Source organism: Polyodon spathula, chromosome 27, assembly GCF_017654505.1.
Source record: "Polyodon spathula isolate WHYD16114869_AA chromosome 27, ASM1765450v1, whole genome shotgun sequence".
NCBI classification, from domain to species: Eukaryota; Metazoa; Chordata; class Actinopteri; order Acipenseriformes; family Polyodontidae; genus Polyodon; species Polyodon spathula.
Window position 1 is genome coordinate 8,538,301 of NC_054560.1, and position 20,721 is coordinate 8,559,021.

The window sequence follows — 20,721 nt, forward strand, 5'->3', positions numbered from 1 at the left end:
GTACATAGTGTTAATGTGTGTAGTATAGTTACTTTTTAGTATAATTGTAGTTTATAATTGTAATTACTGCAGTATTATTTTAATTGTAATTTCAGCAAATGAAGATGAGGTCATTGTAATTGACTCCAAGTCTGTTCATAGGTATTAAACATGTGATTGCACTGGCTATGGAAATGCTGACAGAAAACAGATAGATTATATTACTAGAACTCTTTCTCGTGTCTTCAAATAAAAGCATACTCGAGTACTCTGCGCAATGCAGATATTACAATGCTTGTCAGATTACAGGCAGAGCAGCATCTGTGGAGATAATTGCCAACACCATCTTGTTTTGGAGAAGGGGTTCTAATGTTAAAAGCACAGGGAGATGGACAAGGTGTATAACGCGATGCTCTGCGGTTCATTTTTATCTCACAGACTCCGTCAAAGTCCAGTACCTGCAGTTCATGGCCTACATGAAGACTCCCCAGTACAAGACCAGCCTGCAGCAGACCTTGGAGCAGGAGAAGGTGATTGAAACAATGCAGGGGTAACGCTATTGGGCACAGAGCTGAGCCTGCAGGGGAGGGGTTTCTGTGGTGTAAGGTGACCCTGTAATACATTTGTAAACAAGCGATTCGGCCTCTGCCTCCTTTAGTGTAAGGCATTGGGGATTTTCGATTTACAGTAATGGGGAGTGGCATGAGAAACGTCATTGGGGGTCATAGTATGAATTATCTGCAATTTTTACAAGTTAAATCTTTATTTCTGTGTCCCACTAAATTTGTTGCTGCTTAGGTTTCCCCTGCCCTTACTGGCTTCTCTCGCTCTCTCTCTCTCTCTAGCAACGAAACAGCGATCTGTCGGGCCGGGTTAAGCAGCTGTACACCCTCTGCCAGGCCCAGAAAGAGAAGACCAAGGGGCTGTTTCAGCACAAACTCGAGGAGGTACGTTCCTCCACGTGGGCTGAAATCAGGCTCCCACTCCATGGCAGGGGGATGGCTGGATCTTTGGTTGTTTTTATTAGAAGTCGAAGTGCAAAAGCAGAGCCGGTTAATGTGCCTGTTTGCAGCACAGAAGCATTGTGCAGTTCAGTTATTGTTTTGTCATTGAAATGGCTCTTTCAGTCTAAAATGATGGAGAGCTCTGGCGCACAGCAAGCTTAGACTCCCATGGCAGGGCAATTGATTCATTTTGTTTTTTACTGTGCGCTTATGGCTTACTTGAGTGGGAGGGGAGGGGAATGACTGCATGCCTTTCCACAATGGGCATCCATTGTGCTGTGATGCAGGTAGTATCTGAAACCACTGTCTACTTTTTACATGAATCAGGACTTGCAAAATGCTCGATAATATAAGACAAAACTTATGAGAAAGTAAATGAAGTAGACATTTGTTTTGGCTTGTGTCTTCATCGGTCTACACACCTGCTTTCCCTTGAATTTGTTAAAGTTCAGACATCTGTAGTTTATGCATCCCCTAGGGGTTGGGGGTGGGGGGTGGGGGGTGGGGGGTGGATAATGTATCGTCAAAGTGGATAAGGTCAAAATCACTGTTCGAACTAATCAGTGTGACATATTGATTAGTCACGAGTGTATAGGTAGCATAATTTGAATAGCTCAGATGTGTCTTATTAAACTCCAGGAATGGATCAAACTGCCATGCAATGGTAGTCTTATTTCCATCCCTATTATGAACTTGTTTCTTCCCCCCCCAGCTGGGAGTGAAGGCCCTCACGTACGAGGACCTGGTCCAGGCGCAGAAGGAGATCTCCGCCCACAACCGGCAGCTGAAGGAACAGACCAAGCAGCTGGAGAGCGATGCGTCGGAGCTGAGGGAGCAGAGCCTGTGCCTGGTGAGTGAGCCGGGACACCTGGGCTGGAACATTTATCAATACAGTCCTGAGATTGTTGTAGCCTTCATGATTGATTTGTTTCACTGAAAAATCAATAGTGGTGTCATCGATGACAGTCCCATTCCTGCCACTCATCTAAAACTATGAAGGATCAGCCCCACTTGCTGTTGTCAACCGATTTGTCCATAAAGAGGGGGTGGGCTGTGGTGGAATGATAAAAGTGCACCAACAAAACAGTACTGTAGGTATCCTACAGGATTATCTCTATTGATCGAAAAAACCTTCAATGCCAGCTTGGAGAAAGAGAGTAGAGAGTACAGGAATACGTATGTTTTAAATAGAAGGCAAAACCAGCCCCCCATCTCGGAGTCGCCCAGCCGAAGCCTTTGAAGATCAAGCCAGGTTGAGACTTGTACCTGTGATCGTAATCAGTATTTTAATTAACAAAGAACAAAGGATTCTCATCCTGAGGTCACAATACTGTAGATCATAAAACAAACCAGTTTCTTATCTTGTCTATGTGGTAGAAGCAGGTCCCAGCCCAGTATGTTGTGTTAATAACACTTACAAAAGAAAAAGGTTATTTTGAACCATCAAAAAAACCTGATCTTATCCTGGGTTAGACAGATCTTTTTCCTATAGGCGAGGTTACACAGGGGGAGCTTACTGTAATAAAAGAATTGTAAAATGGTCACAGTTAATACAATACTTCATCTTACAGTGGAAGCATACTGATAGGGAGAGATGATTATGATTTGATGGGAGTTAAAAATGTGACAGTTGTGATTTTTATAAAAAAAAAAAAAAGACTAACACCACACATTACTCTGCTAAAGGAGTAAAGGCTGAAGACTGATAACTGTGTAAGAATTCATTTTGAATCGAAGGCTCGTGCCTGGTGTTTGTTTTATTTATTTATTTATTTCATTGTCTCTCAGCTGAAGGCCCGATGTGAGGACCTGAAGCTAGACTGGTCGAGTTTGTCTCTGGAGTCTCTCCTGAAGGAGAAGCAGGCACTAAGGAGCCAGATATCTGAGAAGCAGCGGCACTGCCTCGAGCTGCAGGTAGGGGGCGCTCACACCAAGCACTGCACTGCAGCTAGAGGGAAACATGCAAAACCAACATACGATATAACTTGTTTTTTATAATGGGGTCAGTAAATGAGAGTAAAGATCGCGCAATGTAAAACACAACATGAAAATGCAAATGATTGCACTTGGAAAGGTGTGCAATTCATGTGTGATAGACCAATTACATGGTATCATTGCAATTATGCAGGTGTGCCAAGGATCAGCATTGTAATTACAATTACAATCCCAGGTCTGCTCCTTTTTGCCTCTGGATAGCTGGCTGGCATTACAGGAGTGTTAGCCAAGGTTTTACAATCTTTATTATTGCCTTCTATATTCTTGTTTTTTCATTTTACCGCTAGTCCTATTAAGAGGTAAAATCATGGATTTTAAAAGCCTTGGTTAGCTCTCCTTAAAGGTAATGAGAGCTCTCTGTTCCGTTATTGATGGGTCTGCCGTGGGGCCCAGCAGTGTAGTAGGGTGTGTATTACATGTCTTTCAGGATTACCAACCAGTGTGTGCTAGTAGCATGCGGGAGTGGAAATAAGCAGTTTCAACTGTTCCAAGTTCCGTTGCAAGCTTGATTAGCTAGTGTATAGGTAACGAGCACAGGCGTGTCTTATTTAACCAAGAATGGATCAAACTGCCATGCAAAGGGAGTCGTCTTTAAATCCCTGGCGCGTCTATCATATAGATTAAGAGACTAGAATTGAGATCTTTTCTTTTTGTTTCAAGAGTTAATTGAGGGATTGGAACTAGATAAGAATGGTTGGGGAGCAGGAAAGAGAGAGGAAAATGTGGTCAGTGGCACTAGCTGCAGGGAAGCACTGTTTAAAATGTAGGGACCAAGGTGATTCATTGCAGAGGGTGGGACTGTACAGGGTAGGGCTAAATAGTAGCAATGAAGGAGCTTTGGGATCCCTGGCCTGAGATTTGTAATAAGAAAAGCCTTGTGTGAAATAGTGTGCAAGACTAACTGTGTCGCCATAAAACGGAGGCATTGCACAGTCAAACACCCAAAACGTTTAAATCAAGACAAACACTTTGGCTATTGCCTCCTTCTGTGTACGACAATGAGGGCAGTTGCCAAACTTTTTGTCTTCTGCGTTATATTTAAACTATCTGCTGGGATGGAAATAGGACTCTTATTGCACAGCAGTTTCACCCATTCCAGTTGTTAATACAAGCTTGATTAGCCACATTATAGGTAGCAAGCTCAGGTGTGGCTTATTAAACCCCTAATAAAACCAGAAATGGATCAAAGTGCTATGCAATGGGGGTCCTTTTTCCATCCTTGTATTTGCATCTGTATACGGAACTAGTAAATAACCAAATGATCTTAGATTTTAAACCTTGCGTTGCAACACTCCTTTAAATCTGAATGCAAACACCACCTGTTTTTTTTATAATCAAAATGTTTAATTTGATCTACTTTTGTTATGGTTCCTCCTTTTGGTGTCTTCAGATCAGCATTGTGGAGCTGGAGAAGAGCCAGCGCCAACAGGAGCTGCTGCAGCTCAAGTCATACAGCCCCTGTGAGGATGCCCTGCCTACCCACTACAGGGGCAAGGGGCCCCCCTGTCTGGACCTGCAGCCCCCCTGCCTGGACATGGAGGTGTCCAAGCTGCCCCTGCCAGCCGTCAACGGGCTGAGCCCGGAGCTGTCCATGAACGGGGGCGACAGGTTCGACAGGGGAGGCAAAGCAGAACTCGTCTCGCACTACCTGCCCTCCCCTCACAATCAAGACATCGTTCCCCCTACCCCTGGGGCCAGGCAGAGGCTGCCCAGCTATGCCCTGCCTGATTACACACGCTTCTCCCCGGCCAAGATTGCCCTGCGGAGACACCTCAACCAGGAGCCCAGCTGGGGCCAGAGAGCTGCCCTGGGGCTGCTCAGGTGAGATGCACAGGAGAGGGGTATTCATAGAGTGATTTTTTTTTTTTAAGTATAAATCTGCTTTGCTTTATTATTGTAAATAATGTCTGTATATGTGTATGAACTAAGACAGTAAAATGTAGTATCATTTATCTTTTTTTACATGTAATGACATTCATAAATACATTTTTGTTATCTTTTTATACATAATTAGTTTTAATTTACTAGTTTAGTTTTATTATACCTGACTCTTTCAGAATACACATTAGAAGTTCTCTGTTGCAGCATCGTGCGAGTGTCTGTCTGATTTTGTTATTTTTCTCTCTCTGCAGAGGCGAGGCTGGAAGGGATGGGGCTCTGTCTCCACTCACCCCGGGGCTGAAACACGGGCAAACCTTCCCTTCGCCCCCTTCACCTGGGAGCCTACAGAACGGGGCGGCCAAGACTGCTGACAGCAAGGTACCTGCTGAGCGCCTGTCCCGTTTCACTCTGCACGAGACTCGGGCTTCCTTTTCATTGTAAAAAATGCTTCAGTTTGTGTTCTTTTCAAGGGGACAGCAATTTATTCTCTTTCAGTATAACAGTCCACCAATCCCACAATATACAGTTTCTTAGTAATTTGCTTACATATCAAATTGAGACGATCGTTTCAGTAAAATCGTCACACTCACCCCCCAACATATACACACCCCCCACCTCTCTCTCTTTCATACAAACTCGAAATTATGATCATGATGAAATCCTCTTCTTGCTTGCTTGCTGTCCTTTTTTTCTTTCTTTTTTATATACACAGTTTTGCAGGGATGGAAATGCTTGCATGTTTTATCAGTGTATTTCACCCTCTGTCTCTCTCTGTGTGTCTTCCTCCCTCCCCACTCCGCCTCCATCCCCTCAGGGCTGTAAAGAGAGAAACCCCCCCGGAGCTGCCGACACCATTACCAGTCTCCCCATCAGTATCCCCTTGAGCACGGTGCACCCTTGCAAGCTGCCAGTCAGCATACCCCTGGCCAGTGTGGTACTGCCCAGCCGCGCAGAGAAACTGGTGAGTGTCTCTCTACCATCTCCCTGCACCCTGGGCAACGTTGGTTATGTCCAGAGCAACTTGAGTATGACCTGCACTGCCTGTAGCCCCCTCATTCGTATCCTAATTTTGTCAGTATTTCCTTATGCGTAGAAACTGGTGAGTTGCCACTGCACTTGACCACCAGCCCTGCCCACCCCGCCGACGCAGCGTGGTATCCACAAACATTAAATGGCTTTAACGGCTGTTTTTTTTTTCTCAAGTTCCATTGCTGCAATGTAGTTGTTTTTTAATTCTATTTATTTCCCAGTTCAAGCCTCATCAGCTGGGTTATTTCAGTTCTGATGCTCCCACCCCTGCATGTTATTGTAGAATATTGGTAGAGATGACATTAGTGGGGGAGAAAAAAAGAAAATATATTGGCAACAGAACTTGGAACCACACTGAAGCTACTTGCTTCTTAGTCCTACGCAGCTTTTATCTCGTCTCTTATCTGCTGCACTCTATAACTCTGCAGTGTGCTTTGTAAACTTTCCTTCCTTTCAAATTGCATCGTCCCCTTTACTTGATCTTGAGATGGTAAGTGACGTTGTCTGCCCCGGTTTTACAGAGAAGCACGCCTAGTCCGGTCCCACAGACCCGAGAGCCGGGCTACCCTGACAAGCTGAGCAGCTCCACCTGCCAGACCAACGGCAGCGCGACGGGACAGAAACTACAGCACACACCTACCTCGGGTAAGGCTGCCTGGGGCGAGGTGGGGGGCTGCGTCTCTGAGTAACTGAGTTGACTGCTTCTCATGTAGGTGGTGGTTTTTTTTTTTTTATTTTTTTTTTTTAAAAAGAGATGTCAGTAGACCTGTGGCACTTCAAGGGGCGCTTCTGCAAACCTCGTCATACTGCTAGCCGTTGGAGATTAGCGAGTCTCGCTTGGAGATATAAGCAGGACTATTCAGTTGTTCTTGGTGATGGTGAAACAGTAATCTGTTGCGTATCCACCCGTCACATATCTTCTCTAACTGTTTATCCACCATGATCAAGCGCTTCAGCACAGTGTGTGTGAGAGAGAGAGAACCAAAACCAGGCTTGGGCAAGTAGCCAGTGTTTGTTTATTATTGAATGGAGATTAGTTCAGAGATTGTAGATGCCGCCAAAGTTTTCGTACAGTGTGTTCTGTGCTGTACCTTTGCTGGTAGTATCAAGTGAGCTGTAAAGTGTGTTGATATGTAAATAAATCCTGTTCGCCTGCGGGGGGCGTCTCAACTTCAACCTCCGTCTCGATCTCCTGCCTATCACCCAGACGGCTACTCTGTCACAAACATTAATACCTTGTATCTTTCTAAACAAGGGATTTAGGCGAGCTCCCTAATAAAGATGAATCTCAAAAGAATAATTGTGTGAATAGTCATTGTTACAGCTGTGTATAACAGTATTTTAAAAGAGGAATTGGGGGGGGGGGGGGGGGGGGGGGGGGGGGGGGGGGGGGGGGGGATTTTTTTTACTTATTTCATTTGTTTTTTAAAGGTTATGCAACACCTAACGCCCCCGTGTGAAAAAGTAATCTCCCCCTTACGCCACCTTTAGCTGCAATAACTGCAACTAAACGCTTCCTGTAGTTATTGATCAGTCTCTTGCAGAGCCCTGGAGGAATTTTTGCCCACTCCTTCATGTAGAACTGCTTCAACTCGGTGACATTTGTGGGGTTTCGAGCATAAACTGCTCGTTTCAGGTCCTGCCACAACATCTCAATGGGGTTTAGGTCTGGACTTTGACTAGGCCATTCCAAAACTTTAAATTTCTTGTTCTTCAACCATTCTGATGTAGACTTGCTTGTGTGTTTCGGATCATTGTCTTGCCGCATGACCCAGCTGTGCTTCAGCTTCAGTTCACGGACGGATGGCCTGACATTCTCCTGTAGAATTCTCTGATACAGAGCAGAATTCATGGTTCCTTCAATGATGGCAAGTCGCCCAGGTCCTGATGCAGCAAAGCATCCCCAAATCATGACACTACCACCACCATGCTTGACCGTTGGTATGAGGTTCTTGCTGTGGAATGCAGTGTTTGGTTTTTGCCAGACATAATTGGGCCCATGTTGGCCAAAACGTTCCACTTTTTTTTGACTCATCTGTCCAGAGAACATTGTTCCAGAACTCTTGAGGATCATCCAGGTGCTTTTTGGCAAACTTGAGACGAGCATTCATGTTCTTCTTTGTGAGCAGTGGTTTCCGCCTTGCTCCTCTGCCATGAATCCCAGTTTTGCCCAGTGTCTTTCTGACGGTGGAGTCATGAACACTGACCTTTGCCGAGGTGAGAGAGGCCTGCAGATCCCTGGATGTTGTTCTAGAGTTCTTTGTGACTTCCTGGACTATTTTACTCCTTGCTCTTGGAGAGATTTTGGCAGGACGGCCACTCTTGGGGAAAATTCACTACTGTCCCAAACTTTCTCCATTTGGATAATATTGCTCTGACTGTGGTTTGCTAGAGCCCCAGAGCCTTAGAAATGGCTTTGTAACCCTTTCCAGACTGATGGGCATCAACAACTTTTTTTCAGGGGTCTTCAGTAATTTCTTTTAATTGTAGCATGATGTGCCTCTAGAACCTGTGTGCTGACAACTTCACTCTGATGGTAAGGGCCAAAGTTAGTGAGATTTATATTGGGCAGGGCTGGCTCATCAGGCCTGATTTGTTAACCAAAGTATTCAAACAGCGGACCCTAATTATCCCTCTAATTGGGTTGAGTTAAACTAGGGGGGTAATAACTTTTTTCACACCTTAAGACTGCATGTTTGATTTACCTTGCACAACAAACAAATGCATTTTTTTTCTGTCAAACTCCCTCTATATACTACTACAACCCACGAAAAGATCTGACCAAATTCAATGTGAATTTTCAAAAATGCAGAAAATCAAACTGGGCAAATACTTTTTCACAGCACTATTTCTCTTCTCTCTCTCTCTCTTTTAGCTCAGAGCCAGCTGCCCATATATATATATTACAGTATGTCCACGTGTATTTGCAGAATAAATAAACCTTGTGCATTTTGCATTGTTTACTAGTTTAACCCTGTTTTGCAGCCTAACCTTCTTGTGTCTTTGGGTTTTTTTGGGAAGGGTTTTCCTTCAGCTCTGGCTCCGTGACTGTGAATGGAGGCTCCCATCCAGGCTTGGGCTGCTTCTCCCTGGATCCCAGCTCCCTGGACGGGTCCCCAGTGTCCCGGGGCTCCTCGCCACAGACATCCTCCTTCCTGGTCATGCAGGCGCGCAGCTCGGGGCAGGCCTCTCCCGGCAGCCCCCAGATGGGGGGAAGCGAAGGCGGAGGGGGGCTCCACAGTACAGGAGGGGTGCTGCAGTACGCTGACGGGCCCCCCAGAATCCTACCTGAGGGGGGGAAGAGGGAGCTGGGGTCGGACATGGAACTGCTGGAGAGCGAAGCCAAGAGGAGGATCTTTTTCTCAGCCTCTGCCTCTTCAGGGGCCCTGGGGGGTAAACAGCCCCCCTCTGCTAAGCAGGGACCCCCAGCCAGCCTGGGCCACGCTCTGGAGGGCAGGAAGCGTAGTAGGAGGAAGCGTGGCTCTACAGGGACCACATCCATGGGAGGCTCCCCCAAACGCAAACCTGTCTTGGGACTCGGCACCCATGCCTCAGGGTCCCCTCTCAATATCAACTCCATGGTGAGGAAGGAGGATTCTGAATAGTGTTTTTTAGGGTGACGTTGCTAAAAGCTACAGCGTTGCATTCTATAACATGAGCGTTATAACACTGCATTCCCATTAGAGGTATAACTGTCAGCATATATGTAAAGGTCTGTATATGCAACCTGGCAGTATCCTCCTGGTGCCCCTGCTGTGTGTTTTTTGTCTATAATGAAAATCTTGATAAGCAGTCCAATATCAAAAACTTATTTTAGTTTTTGCCAAAATGTTGCAGGGCCTGCTCGGAATTGCTGTTGAGCGCTTGAACATCTGTTTAGCAATGCAGAATTTAGAAATTCCTAACAGAAATGTAATGAATTCATTGACAAACATTTCAACAGTTGAAGACCCTATAAAAGACTTCTGGTCAAAACATTTGTCTTTTTTTAAATTATTAGCTTTCTTTTAAAATGTAGCCCTATTATGGATGTATAGCAATGCTGCGTGGCAGTCTGTGTTTCATTATGTAAGTAGTGCAATCTGTTTATTTGTGTTAATGTATTTCTGTTGATTTTTCAGGTGAACAACATAAACCAGCCTTTGGAAATCGCAGCCATCTCGTCCCCGGAGAACACTCTGAAGAACTCCCCCGTTCCGAACCTGGACCAGCCCCCCGTGCTCAAGAGGGAGCGGCCCCTGGAGCTGAACGGGGTGAGGCGCTACTCCTCCTCCCCCGCATCCAGCTCTGACGAAGAGCACAGTGGCTTCCAGAACGACAGCGGCAGCATGCGGTAACCTGCATTCAGAAACAAAATAATTCACTTGACAAACGTTTGCTGAGGTCTGTGTGCCTTCAGTGACTCTAACACTGTCTGCCTGGGGTGGGGGAGCATTGCCATTCCAAGCTTGATCCCGACAGACTTAATTACCTTGGCTGCTTGGCTGACTGGAAGCGTATAGGAAAACCTGGACTGGATTAAATTGCTATACAATGAGAGCTTTGCACTCAAGTGCTGTGAAAATCAGCTTCCATCTTATACTGCAATTTTATATATGAATAACTCAACTGTTTATCTGATCTTGGTGTGACCTCATTTCTATCTGAACTATTTTAATGAAAAATGGAATTTTAAAATGTCTCTGATGCAGCTCTTTGAAACATCGACTTTTTACTGTGTTTTTCCGTCCTTTTGACTTGACTCGTGTCGTGCATTTCTATTCAATAGGCTCTATAAAAGTGGCTAAAGTCTTGCAGAACAAACCTGGTTCTGTTTATTTATTTATTTTTTAAATGCCCAAAGATGATTTCAGTCTCAGTCTGCAGCATGACATTTGCAAAGCACCCTGTATATCTTCAGAAGTAAAACAGTTTTTAAGCAGTTTCTCTCTCTCTCTCTCTCTCTCTCTCTCTCTCTCTCTCTCTCTCTCTCTCTCTCTCTGTTGTAGCATTGAGAGGAAGATAGCGACCATCTCCCTGGAGAGCAGCCCCATCAAGGCAGGGGACAGAGACAAGGGTAAGTGGCAGTGCATTATTATATTGCTGGAGGAGCCGCTGTTTTTTTAAATTTTTATAATAGTTTAAGAAATAGGTTATCCAGTCCTGATGGAAGATAACGGGGGAGGGGAATTCAATAAGACTCCCATTGCGTCGCGGTTTGATCCATTTCTGGTTTTATTATAATTAATAAAATACACCTGAGCTTCTTACCTATACATTGTGGGTAATCAAGCTTGTAGCAAAACCTGGAATGGGGTGAAACTGCTATGCAATATATCATTTTTTTTTCCCATCCCTGTGCTACACATGTGTCTTTTTGTGTCTCACTTAAGTGGCTATATGTAATCTAGACAGAATTTATTTTTTGGAGTATGATCATTATCATTCAAGTTCTTTCAGTCGCTGCACCATTTTAGAGAGTCCTGGTCTAAACGCCCAGTCTATTATTGAAATAAGCTGTTTGTTTTTTGCTGAGCTCTGAGACAGTCATGTTTGCACCTGTGCTCTTCAATAGTGATGAGCCTGTCTGCTGCTTTGTTTTTGCACATGTAGGTGGAAGCTCGGCAGGGAGGAAGGCTGCTAACGGCATTGAAGTATCCCCCTGTTCCTCCTCCTCCTCCAGCAGCAGCAAGTGGAAATCCACCTTCTCCCCGATCTCAGACCCCAAGCAGCCCGCTTCGGATTGTCTGCGGCATGGGGGCTCTCCTTTCGGGGGGCGTTTCTGTGACTCCGACTCGGACCACAAACAGCCGCATCACAGGAAAACGTCGGGGATAGGGGACAGCGATTCCAGTGGGGATGACTCCCCGTGCCAGCTCAACAATGGCTACCCCAACCAACACCAGAACTCAAAACCATTCCAGACCGACAAGCACAGCTCCACCCACCACCATCATCATCACGGCCACCACCACCACCAGCAGGGGGCAGCATCACTGGCTGCCCAAGGGAGGGCGAAGTCTCGGGACTGGGAGGCTGTGAAGAGCAGCAGTAGCCAGAACCTCTTCTTTTCAGCGGCTGGGATCCCGAGTGGAAAAGGGGTCTCCCCGGTTGTGGTTTCATCCTCTTCTCCCTCGGTGGTCACAGTGGGGCCCTCGCACCCTTACCTGGGGCCTCAGTTTCCTCTGGGGGGTGCCTCTGTGCTGCACTCGCTCTTCGGGGTCCAGTCACCAGCCGGGGGGGCCCCCAGACTGGTGAAGGGACACGCGGTGATGGGGGCTTACTCCAGCTCCGGCCTCGCTGGGGGAGCAGCAGGAGGTAGGACATGCGTACGCACCCCCCGCAGCCCCCCCCGCACCCTCCGCACCCCCCCGCACCCGTGGCACCCCCCGGTCAAAAAGTCCCCATTTTTGGTTCCTTACAAAACCTACCTCCTTGAGGACATAGGCCATTTCCCTTTAATTTTTAAACCTGTTTCTAATGTAAAAAAATTGAATTTAAAAGAGCCTCCTCTTTCATGATTGTGGTGATCCCCATGACCTGTAGAGTTTAGAACAGGAAATCTTACAATATAGTGTCAGTTTTCAAACACTGTAAAGAAATGTATGTTTTAATTATCCTATCCACAATACATTAAAACGCAGTGATTTGAAAGTCACTTCATTCATAATCCCACTTTGAAAACGTGATGGATGTGCATTATAATAGGTAGTGTGGATTGGGATACAGTGTAAGTGTCACTGTGGTGCAGTGGGGGCTCGTTTTTGTGACTGTTTTCAGTCCATTCCAGTCGAGGACCTTGAACTGAATGTACCGTTCAGGTTCAGCTAAATAATTAAGAACCTGTCTGGAACAGCACTGTTGAGTGGCGCTGCATGGCGTGTCCTTGTGTGTCGAGCACATTGCAGGACATATTCCGGAGACTGCAGGAGGTAGGTGACGCATGGGCCCTGAAGGGAGCGAAGTGGGTGGTCGGAAGAGCTGCTATTCAAAACTATACTTTGGAGTTAATTTGGGGGAAAAAAAAAGGAAAGTGGATTCTAGCTTTGGTCAGCACAGTTCTGAGACTAGCAGCCAGAAGGTGTTCAACTCCCAGCTGTAAGAGTAACAAACACCTCCTGGCTGTGCAATTGAAGTGCAGTACATGTACAGATGTTGCAGTCCTCTTCTAAAGGTAAGTGCCGTGCCTGCGATCCTTGTTGCATTTTGTCTGTCCCTCTTTTGTCTCCGTCTCTCTGTGCTGCTTGTGATATTTTTCAGTTTTATTTTGCGTTTTCTGTTTATTTTTTTTCCCCCCTCGCTTTTCACCTGCTGTGCAAAACGCCTGAGTCTCTCCTCTCCTATTCGCAGGTATATTTAACCACGTGATGCCTTCAATCTCTTCCCACCAATTCGGAGCTGGCTTGAGCAGCTCTGTCAACAGCAGCAGCAATGCCGCTCTGAGCCTTACCCCATTGCAGCAGACACATGCAGCGCTACGCCCTAACCCCTCTAGTACTGGAGTCCCGTTCCCAGCCACCTCTACCCAGTCTATCCCCCAACACAGCCGGATTCAGTCTGTGCTCCACACCCCTCCTCCCCCTACCCTGTCCCTTCCCCCACCTGCTGCCCTCCTTACCTCCTCTTCCTCATCCCAGTCTCTGCATGCCTACTGTGGCAGTGATGCTTTTCTGCCCATCTCTGCTTGCCAGCTTGCTTCTGCTAGGCTGCCCACTCTGCAGCAGCTGCAACAAACCTATCATCCAAAATCATCTTTGCCTCCTTCATCGTCTTCTCTTTTCTCCTCCTCCTCTTCTCTGTCTCGCCCTTCCTTCACCGTGCACCACCCCCCCGTGCCCCCCCGCTCTGTACCTGCTGCTGCACCCCCTGCCAGCACGCTCTGGGTGACTCTTGGCATGCAGGCTCCCTACAGTTCCAGCCTCCCCGGGGTCCGCCCAAGATAAAGGGCTGCTTTCCAGGCTGCCTTTTGTTTATTTTTTCCCCACGATAAGGTAAGAGAAACAGTGATCAGAGAAACACCTATTGCTAATCACCTTGCACCTGAGCCTTATCCATAGTTGCTTATGGCATTGAAAAGGACATCAGTCTGTGTTGTGTTTGCTGAATGTTGGTCAGGACAGAGTTCCACAGTGTTTCTCTCCCTGAAAAGAAACTCCTCTAGTTCTGGGTGTTTGTTTATGCTTTGAATATAGTAAATCTCAATTATTTTTTGTTCATAGTATGATATTATGAATAGAAAGAAGTAGGTTTGTCTCATGGAACTGTTTGCACCGTGGTAGTTTTTAATAAGTGTTTTTGCAGGTTACGACCACCCACAACCTCCAGAAAATAGAGTAACGGTTACTTTGAACATTTTTTCTTTGTTAGGGTTAGGTTTCCATTTTCAGGGATGGAAGTAAGGCTCCTATTGCATAGCAGTTTGATCCATTCCAGGTTTTAGTGTGAGTTTAATAAGACACACTTGAGCATGTTGCTTATACGCTGTGGCAAATTAAGCTTGTATTGAAACCTGGAACGGTTGAAACTGCTATGCAATAGGAGTTTTGTTTCCATCCCTGGTGTGAAAAAGATGCTGTGTTTTGCCAAAATGCCAGGATGTTTCCTGCTTTGACTTGCTTTTTATTATCAGATTGTTGGAATTGAATTACATTTTTGTTTTGCAGGTAACTAAAAATTCTACCTCAACCCAATGTGACCTATGCAAGGGACAGGTGTGGACCAGCTGGACTCTCTCTTCCACTGACTTGGTGCTCAATAGGGGTTCTGTGTTCAGTATGGGTGTAAAACACTCTCACGCACACACACACACACACACAGATGTGTGTGGCACACACTCAGCACTGCTTTCTGAAAGGGTGCTTCTCAAATACCCAGTCCAGGTTTTCGTTTCAGCCTCCCCCCCCCATTTGTGTTGTGGTCTGATTGCTAAAGCTACAATTTCAGAGTTAAGGCTGTGCTGAGTGCTGTGTTTTTTCTGCACCGGAAAACCAAGGCAATATTATTAGATGTAGTTGAAACAGCTTGAAGACTGAGGTTGAGGGCCACTGTTCTGCAGCGGTGTTACTCGGATCTGAACTACAGGGACCCCTAGAACTGTGTTTCCGAACCTCTTCTCATCGAGTGCTGTTGTCCATTGAGCTGCATGGTTAGTCCTGGCCAATGGTTTTGAAATACAAAGCTGTGCTCAGGAAAGGGATGCAGGTGGTTAATTGGGTTACAGATCCTGTGTGATGTGTTCTTCTCCTTTCAGCCTCTATAGTATTGTATCTGTCACCTCATCTGAAGAAACCTGCTTGCTACAGAGCAGGATCTTCGGCAGTGGAATCCAAAAAAATAAATAAGTGAAGAGCCTTTTTGCTTTTAAACCATGTCCCTTTAAAAAAAATAGAATAAAATAAAGAACTCAAATGAAAGCAGTAGTAAATGTCTGGCAGCTGGATTTACACAAAATAATTGTCTCCCGATTTTTGTAAGATGTGTTTTTGTTTTATGTAAAGGGGTCTTCATTCAAAATGTTGGCCCTTATGCACTGATCCTGCCTATCCTCTCCTAAATGGTCATAAATGTTCTCCAGACTTCTAATGTGATGAGCTTGCCTATTTGCGTATAATCTGATACACTGATTTCTTTTGTGCACATTTTTACAAAAATGATGAGAACCCTTTTTATTTGTGTGCAGTGGATAAAATGCTGTACACACACCCCCCCTGCGCCGACAGCGAGAATGCTTTACTAACATTGTTACCGTGACGTTAAATGAACTGGCTGCTGCCCATCTTGGCAACAGCACAGTGCTCATTGAGACTGGGTTCGGGACAGGGTTCAGACAGTGGAAACGCAGTTTCATAAACCTGTACTTGCAGGGGTCTAGCGTTGAGAATCGGTGCTTTTTAGGGCAGCTAACTGCACTGCCCTGCCTCGCTGCCTTGTGTGATCGCTTGTTCAATGTAACCCGACCCCTGGACTGTGCAGTCACCTGCTCAACTCAGGCCTGATGCACTGTACATTTCTTTGTGTACCAGCATAATTTTTGTTTAAATCAGAAAAAAAGCTTGCTTATTAATTTATTAAATGAGTGTTTTTAAACCATTCTGAATCTGTATTTAAATCCTAAAAGTTGATACATTTCTCTATTTGTTTTTAACAATTTGGCTGGTTTGTCAGTTGTGACTGTGTGGGTTGTGATCGCATAATTTTTGTACAGTACCACGTGATTTTTTTTTATCTGTATTTGTTCCTCCTCTTAAAGCACACACCTTACTACTACTTTTGTATTGTGCATTGTTCTCCACGAAAGACAATGGCTTGCTTTTGCCTTTTGAATTTTTGATAATGGTCTAAACTTATTAACTTGTCAATTCACTGAACTCTAATAACCATGCCTTTGCTTGCTCGCTCACCAATCTTAAACTATTACCACATCGTTAACAAAAAACTGCGATGACCCAAATCCATGTGTTTGGAACCTGCTCATATTTCAGGCATACTGCTCAGTGAAGCTCATCCCAGGTTAAACAGTTAAACACACACACTGTAGTGGGTGTTTCACAAGTCCCAGAACAGAGGTGATTTTATTGTGGGCTTTTGCGCACCTAATGATGTGGCTTCCTTCCTTCTCTGCGCTGCCGCTGGCATTCGGCAGCAAGTGGCCAGTCATTTGGCAGCATGACTCGGCTGGCCAAACAACTCAATACATTGTGGACTTCAGCTCTTTGGCTATGGCATTGTCTGCCTGCTTGGCCACGAAAGCAGCCTGGAGTCTTTGTCTTCTTGTTCTGGGAGTTCTGCAACACGCCCTACCCTAGAGAATGTACCGGGGGTTTGCTTGTATTGCGAACACTGTGATAGCTAACTTTCAACATACTGTTCAGGAGGTGGGGAGGGGGGGGAGAAGGGGTCAGTGTTGATCTGAACAGCGGAGGGTCTGAATTGTACCGTGGACTGTGTATAATGAGCAGTGGGGTTCATTTTAGATCAACTGTTTTAATTTTATTTTAAATCATTCCACTAGACTTCAGTGCAGTAGGTACACAGTGCAACTAGCTGTCTGCAGTAGAGGTCGGAGAGGGGTGTGCTAGAGTGGAACACTTGAAAGTATGCTTTATGTCCCTGGAGATGTTTAGGAGCCTGTATACTGTCTTATGCTTTGTGTGCATGTGTTATTGCAATTCTTTTAACCTCAAATCCCTGTTTTTTTTTTTTTTTTTTTTGTTATGATGGGTTTGTTGTTCATGTGATTGCTGCTCCATTCTAGCAGCGAATTACCCCCCTTTGTATAACTGCATAGTGTACACAGTGTAGCTTGGGGTGGGGGGTTCTGATTTAGTCTGGAAAAAAAACCCCCCCCCCCTATTTTTGAATTAAACCAAAACAAAAAAGTATGAGGCTTTATTTCTTATGTTGTGTGTGGATTTTTTTTTTTTTGTTGTCATGCTACTGTACTTCCATATTAACACTTATGAAAAATGAAACGCCCTTTTGCTAAAAGGATTTGTTTTGTAATGGCAACGCTTCATTAATGAAGTCAGTCAGGTGCATTATTCTGCATTAAACATTCTGCTAAGGGGGTTGGAATCAGGATATATTGGGTGAAAACTTAATCAGAACCCCAGGAGCTAGCTGCACTGTGCACGCACACGCACGCACACACACACACACACACACACACATGCTAGAGGGTTTGGCTGGCTGGTAAAGGTGTGCACAGGTACCAACCTGCATTCCTCTATGAGATATCAAACACAGAACTGGATCCCAATACTCTGAGCTTTCTTTACACACATTCGAGGACTAGGATTGGTCGGGTGAGGCTTATCTATTTGCAGTTCAGACACTGAAATTCATTACTAATATTGGTGCTACAGAAGCAGGGATTGCATGGATAGCTTTTCCAGTCCTGTTCCCTCCTCCTCCAACTCCAACCAGGTCTGAATTTACTCATTCTTAAATCTGCTTTGTAGTGGAATCTAAATCGAGCAAGCACTGTCACTGCAAACTGGACACCCGGGCTGTGGGTGTGTGTGTGTTTAAGTTCATGAACCTGTGCGGGGTGGAAGAAACTTGAGGACTGGAGTTAAAAACCTGGTGGTTCACACAGTGACCCGATCCCTCAGGAATCCAGTTCCAGAGAGTATCTGCAGCCAGCCCAGCCTTAAAGGATGACCAAAACTACTGGGGATTGATTATTGTTACTGTGAAATGGTGGGGGGGGGGTCTGCCTCCTTTCAGCTGTATAATTGTTTATAATTTAGATATATTTATCCTTTTTTATTTTATTTTTTTGTTGTTGATTTTATTGGGTTTATTTAATTCCATTTTCTGAAGCTCTGTCTGATTTTCTTTTTTCTAGCCTGTACCTGGTGCTATCAGTCCGACTCAGAACTGTGCCTGGGGGTTCAAAAAACAGAAAAAATAAACTTGGTGCTTTTGTACACAGGGATGTCCAACGCCCAAAGGTTGCAATATTCCTAAAGCAGGGCTTCTCAACCACGTTCCAGGGGAGCCCCTGTGTCCTGCTGGTTTTCATTTTAACTGAGCTCTGTCACTTAACTAGACCCTTCATTGACCTGATCATTTGCTGAATTAGCTTTTTAAAAGTTGCAGAATTCAAGTTACTTATAAAATGTTACCGTGAACTTGAAATCTGCAACTGTTTAGAGCTGAAAACAATTCAAAAGGTCAAATTAAACAAAGTAAGAGTTCAATTAAGGGTCTAGTTAAGTAACTCAGTTTGAATAAAAACCAGACGACATGGGGTCCCAAGGACCAGGATTGGGAACCACTGTCTTAAAGCATCAACACATCTTATTTTTCAATATGACCTTGGGGTTGTGTTTTTCTTTGTTCGTGTGTGTGTTGTTATTTTGTTAAATCCGTGGTGCAGCAAACAAAACACTGTACCTTTTTTTGCAATGCAACCGACAGGATGGCTAGTTAACACAGGGAATAAAAACAAACTAAACTCTTAAGTGGCTACTGTACTAAAGGTGCTTGTAAACCAGAGTCGATTACAATGCAAACCAAATGGGCTCCTGCCAGAGCCTCTTAAGCTTGCTCACAAACGGACTCCTGCTGAAAGGGGGGTGGTGCATCATTCTAGCCATTGCGTGTGTGTGGTGTGTCTTTCTCCACCTCCACACTGACTGCTAAGGCACGTGTGTATCATGTGTTACAGCTGCTGGTCGCGAGGACACTAGATGGGTAGCAGTGAAATCAACAGGTAGTAGAGGGATAGTTAGGCATACAGAGAGAGCTACCACAGCAGTGGGTACTGTGCAGGACTTGTGTTGGATAAAGAGCGGGTAGTGGTCAATGTGTTGGGATGGTTAGTGCCTCGTTGGAGCAAGTGTGGACCTGGATTGGAGTTTACAGCCCAATGTACCTGCACTACACAAGTGTGCTCAAGTCGGCTGGCTTTCTAGTCTGTGTTTGGTCAGGTGACTGCTGTATAGTTCTCCCAAGTTGGACTTTACAGCTCTGGCCAAATGTTTTGCATCACCTAGAAGTTTAGGATCGAGACATAATTTTAAAAAATGTTCAGCTATACAGGCGTAATTTTAGATATTTTATTTAACTTCATGCAATCAAAAAAACTACAAAATTATATTGCAGAAGTCTACCAGAAGCCATAATAGTTGAATGATATTTCATGTTAGATTTCGAAATTTTTCAATTTGTCACTTTTTTGTTAAGTATGGAAAACTACAAAGTGCTATGTAGTTCAATATGTCTGCGCAATATTATCAGCAGGTTTCATTCTGCTTTATGAAGCAAAATGAGTTAATTCTATAGGGAGATATAAAAGCTTTGGCCATAGCTGTATGCACAGGTTGATTAGGCAGTAAGCTTACTGTCTAATCACCCTGTATAAAATTAGAAGTAAGGTTTGCATATCAGGCTAACTGTTCTGCACGTGACCTTGAGAAATGAATCTGGCCAAAAACTTTGTGTGACAGCTGTTTAAAATGTGGAAAGGATCATAGTGGAAGGGAGGACTGTGATGTTTTTCTTAAGCTGTGCATACAAAGAGGCTCCTGGATTGTCAGCCAAAGCAAGTCAACGTTTGGGTTCTGATATCGGCACCTGTGTTTTTGTCACCAGCACTGAAGTCTCTTGTGTTTTATTGTAACAGTAGTTCTGTTGTTGTTGTTATAATTATTATTATTAAGATGAATGTGATGATCTTTACAGATGACATCCAGGTGAATAATATTATCTTACTACAAGGTGCTCTTTGAACTTAAAAAAAAAAAAAAAAAAAATGAAAATGCAGCTATGAATGAATAAACGTGAAATCAATTTTCCTATTGTAATGTTAGTATTGACTGATCCAGTCCATGCGCTCCCGTTTTGGGGCTATTCAAACCTCAGTATTGTGAGTGAGCAGCATGTGTGCAGCAGCAGAGATACACTTTCTCCTGTATGTAATGTTTTATACTTGAGATTCGGAGATTTAAAAACTTCAGAAGACAAAAGGTTCCTAGCCTTTCTGCATATACCGTTTTGTAAGGGTGTTATTATTATTTTTTTTATATATAGCATGTAATTGTTTAAGGTTTGTATTTTAATGCGTTTTTATTTCATTTTTGTATTTATTTTTTTAAGAAGATTATAACTTTTAAACTGCAGTGATAATTGCTAAGAAAATGAAGTTTGCGAGTACAGCATCGTAATTGCTTTGAGATCCTATTAAATAAATATTGTAGTTTTGCTTTTCTGAATTGCTGTTTTTTTTTTTTTTTTTTTTTTTTTTTTTTTTTCCCTTTTGTAGGCATTTACAAAAACACTGCAAATACCATTGCTCAAAGTGGTACTCTCAAAGAGCCACACCAGTTTCCTTACTGGTCCAGTTCTT

General features: G+C 44.4%; 1 protein-coding gene across 3 annotated transcripts in view; it reads left to right on the forward strand.

Annotated features, from left to right (window-relative positions):
- Window positions 1-16,006, forward strand: part of LOC121301374 (histone-lysine N-methyltransferase, H3 lysine-79 specific-like) — a 32,808-nt gene extending 16,802 nt beyond the window's left edge. The window contains exons 16-29 of one of the 3 annotated variants that reach the window (XM_041230710.1): window positions 418-509; window positions 825-926; window positions 1,696-1,833; window positions 2,772-2,897; window positions 4,369-4,799; window positions 5,111-5,237; window positions 5,674-5,820; window positions 6,410-6,533; window positions 8,910-9,469; window positions 10,010-10,221; window positions 10,877-10,944; window positions 11,481-12,185; window positions 13,218-13,858; window positions 14,531-16,006. In XM_041230710.1, the coding sequence (XP_041086644.1) occupies window positions 418-509; window positions 825-926; window positions 1,696-1,833; window positions 2,772-2,897; window positions 4,369-4,799; window positions 5,111-5,237; window positions 5,674-5,820; window positions 6,410-6,533; window positions 8,910-9,469; window positions 10,010-10,221; window positions 10,877-10,944; window positions 11,481-12,185; window positions 13,218-13,810 (3,425 nt within the window). In that variant the 3' untranslated portion in view covers window positions 13,811-13,858; window positions 14,531-16,006. The remainder of the gene's footprint in view (window positions 1-417; window positions 510-824; window positions 927-1,695; window positions 1,834-2,771; window positions 2,898-4,368; window positions 4,800-5,110; window positions 5,238-5,673; window positions 5,821-6,409; window positions 6,534-8,909; window positions 9,470-10,009; window positions 10,222-10,876; window positions 10,945-11,480; window positions 12,186-13,217; window positions 13,859-14,530) is intronic. The other 2 variants (XM_041230711.1, XM_041230712.1) reach the window with 2 other exon arrangements.
- Window positions 16,007-20,721: the final 4,715 nt, after the last annotated feature.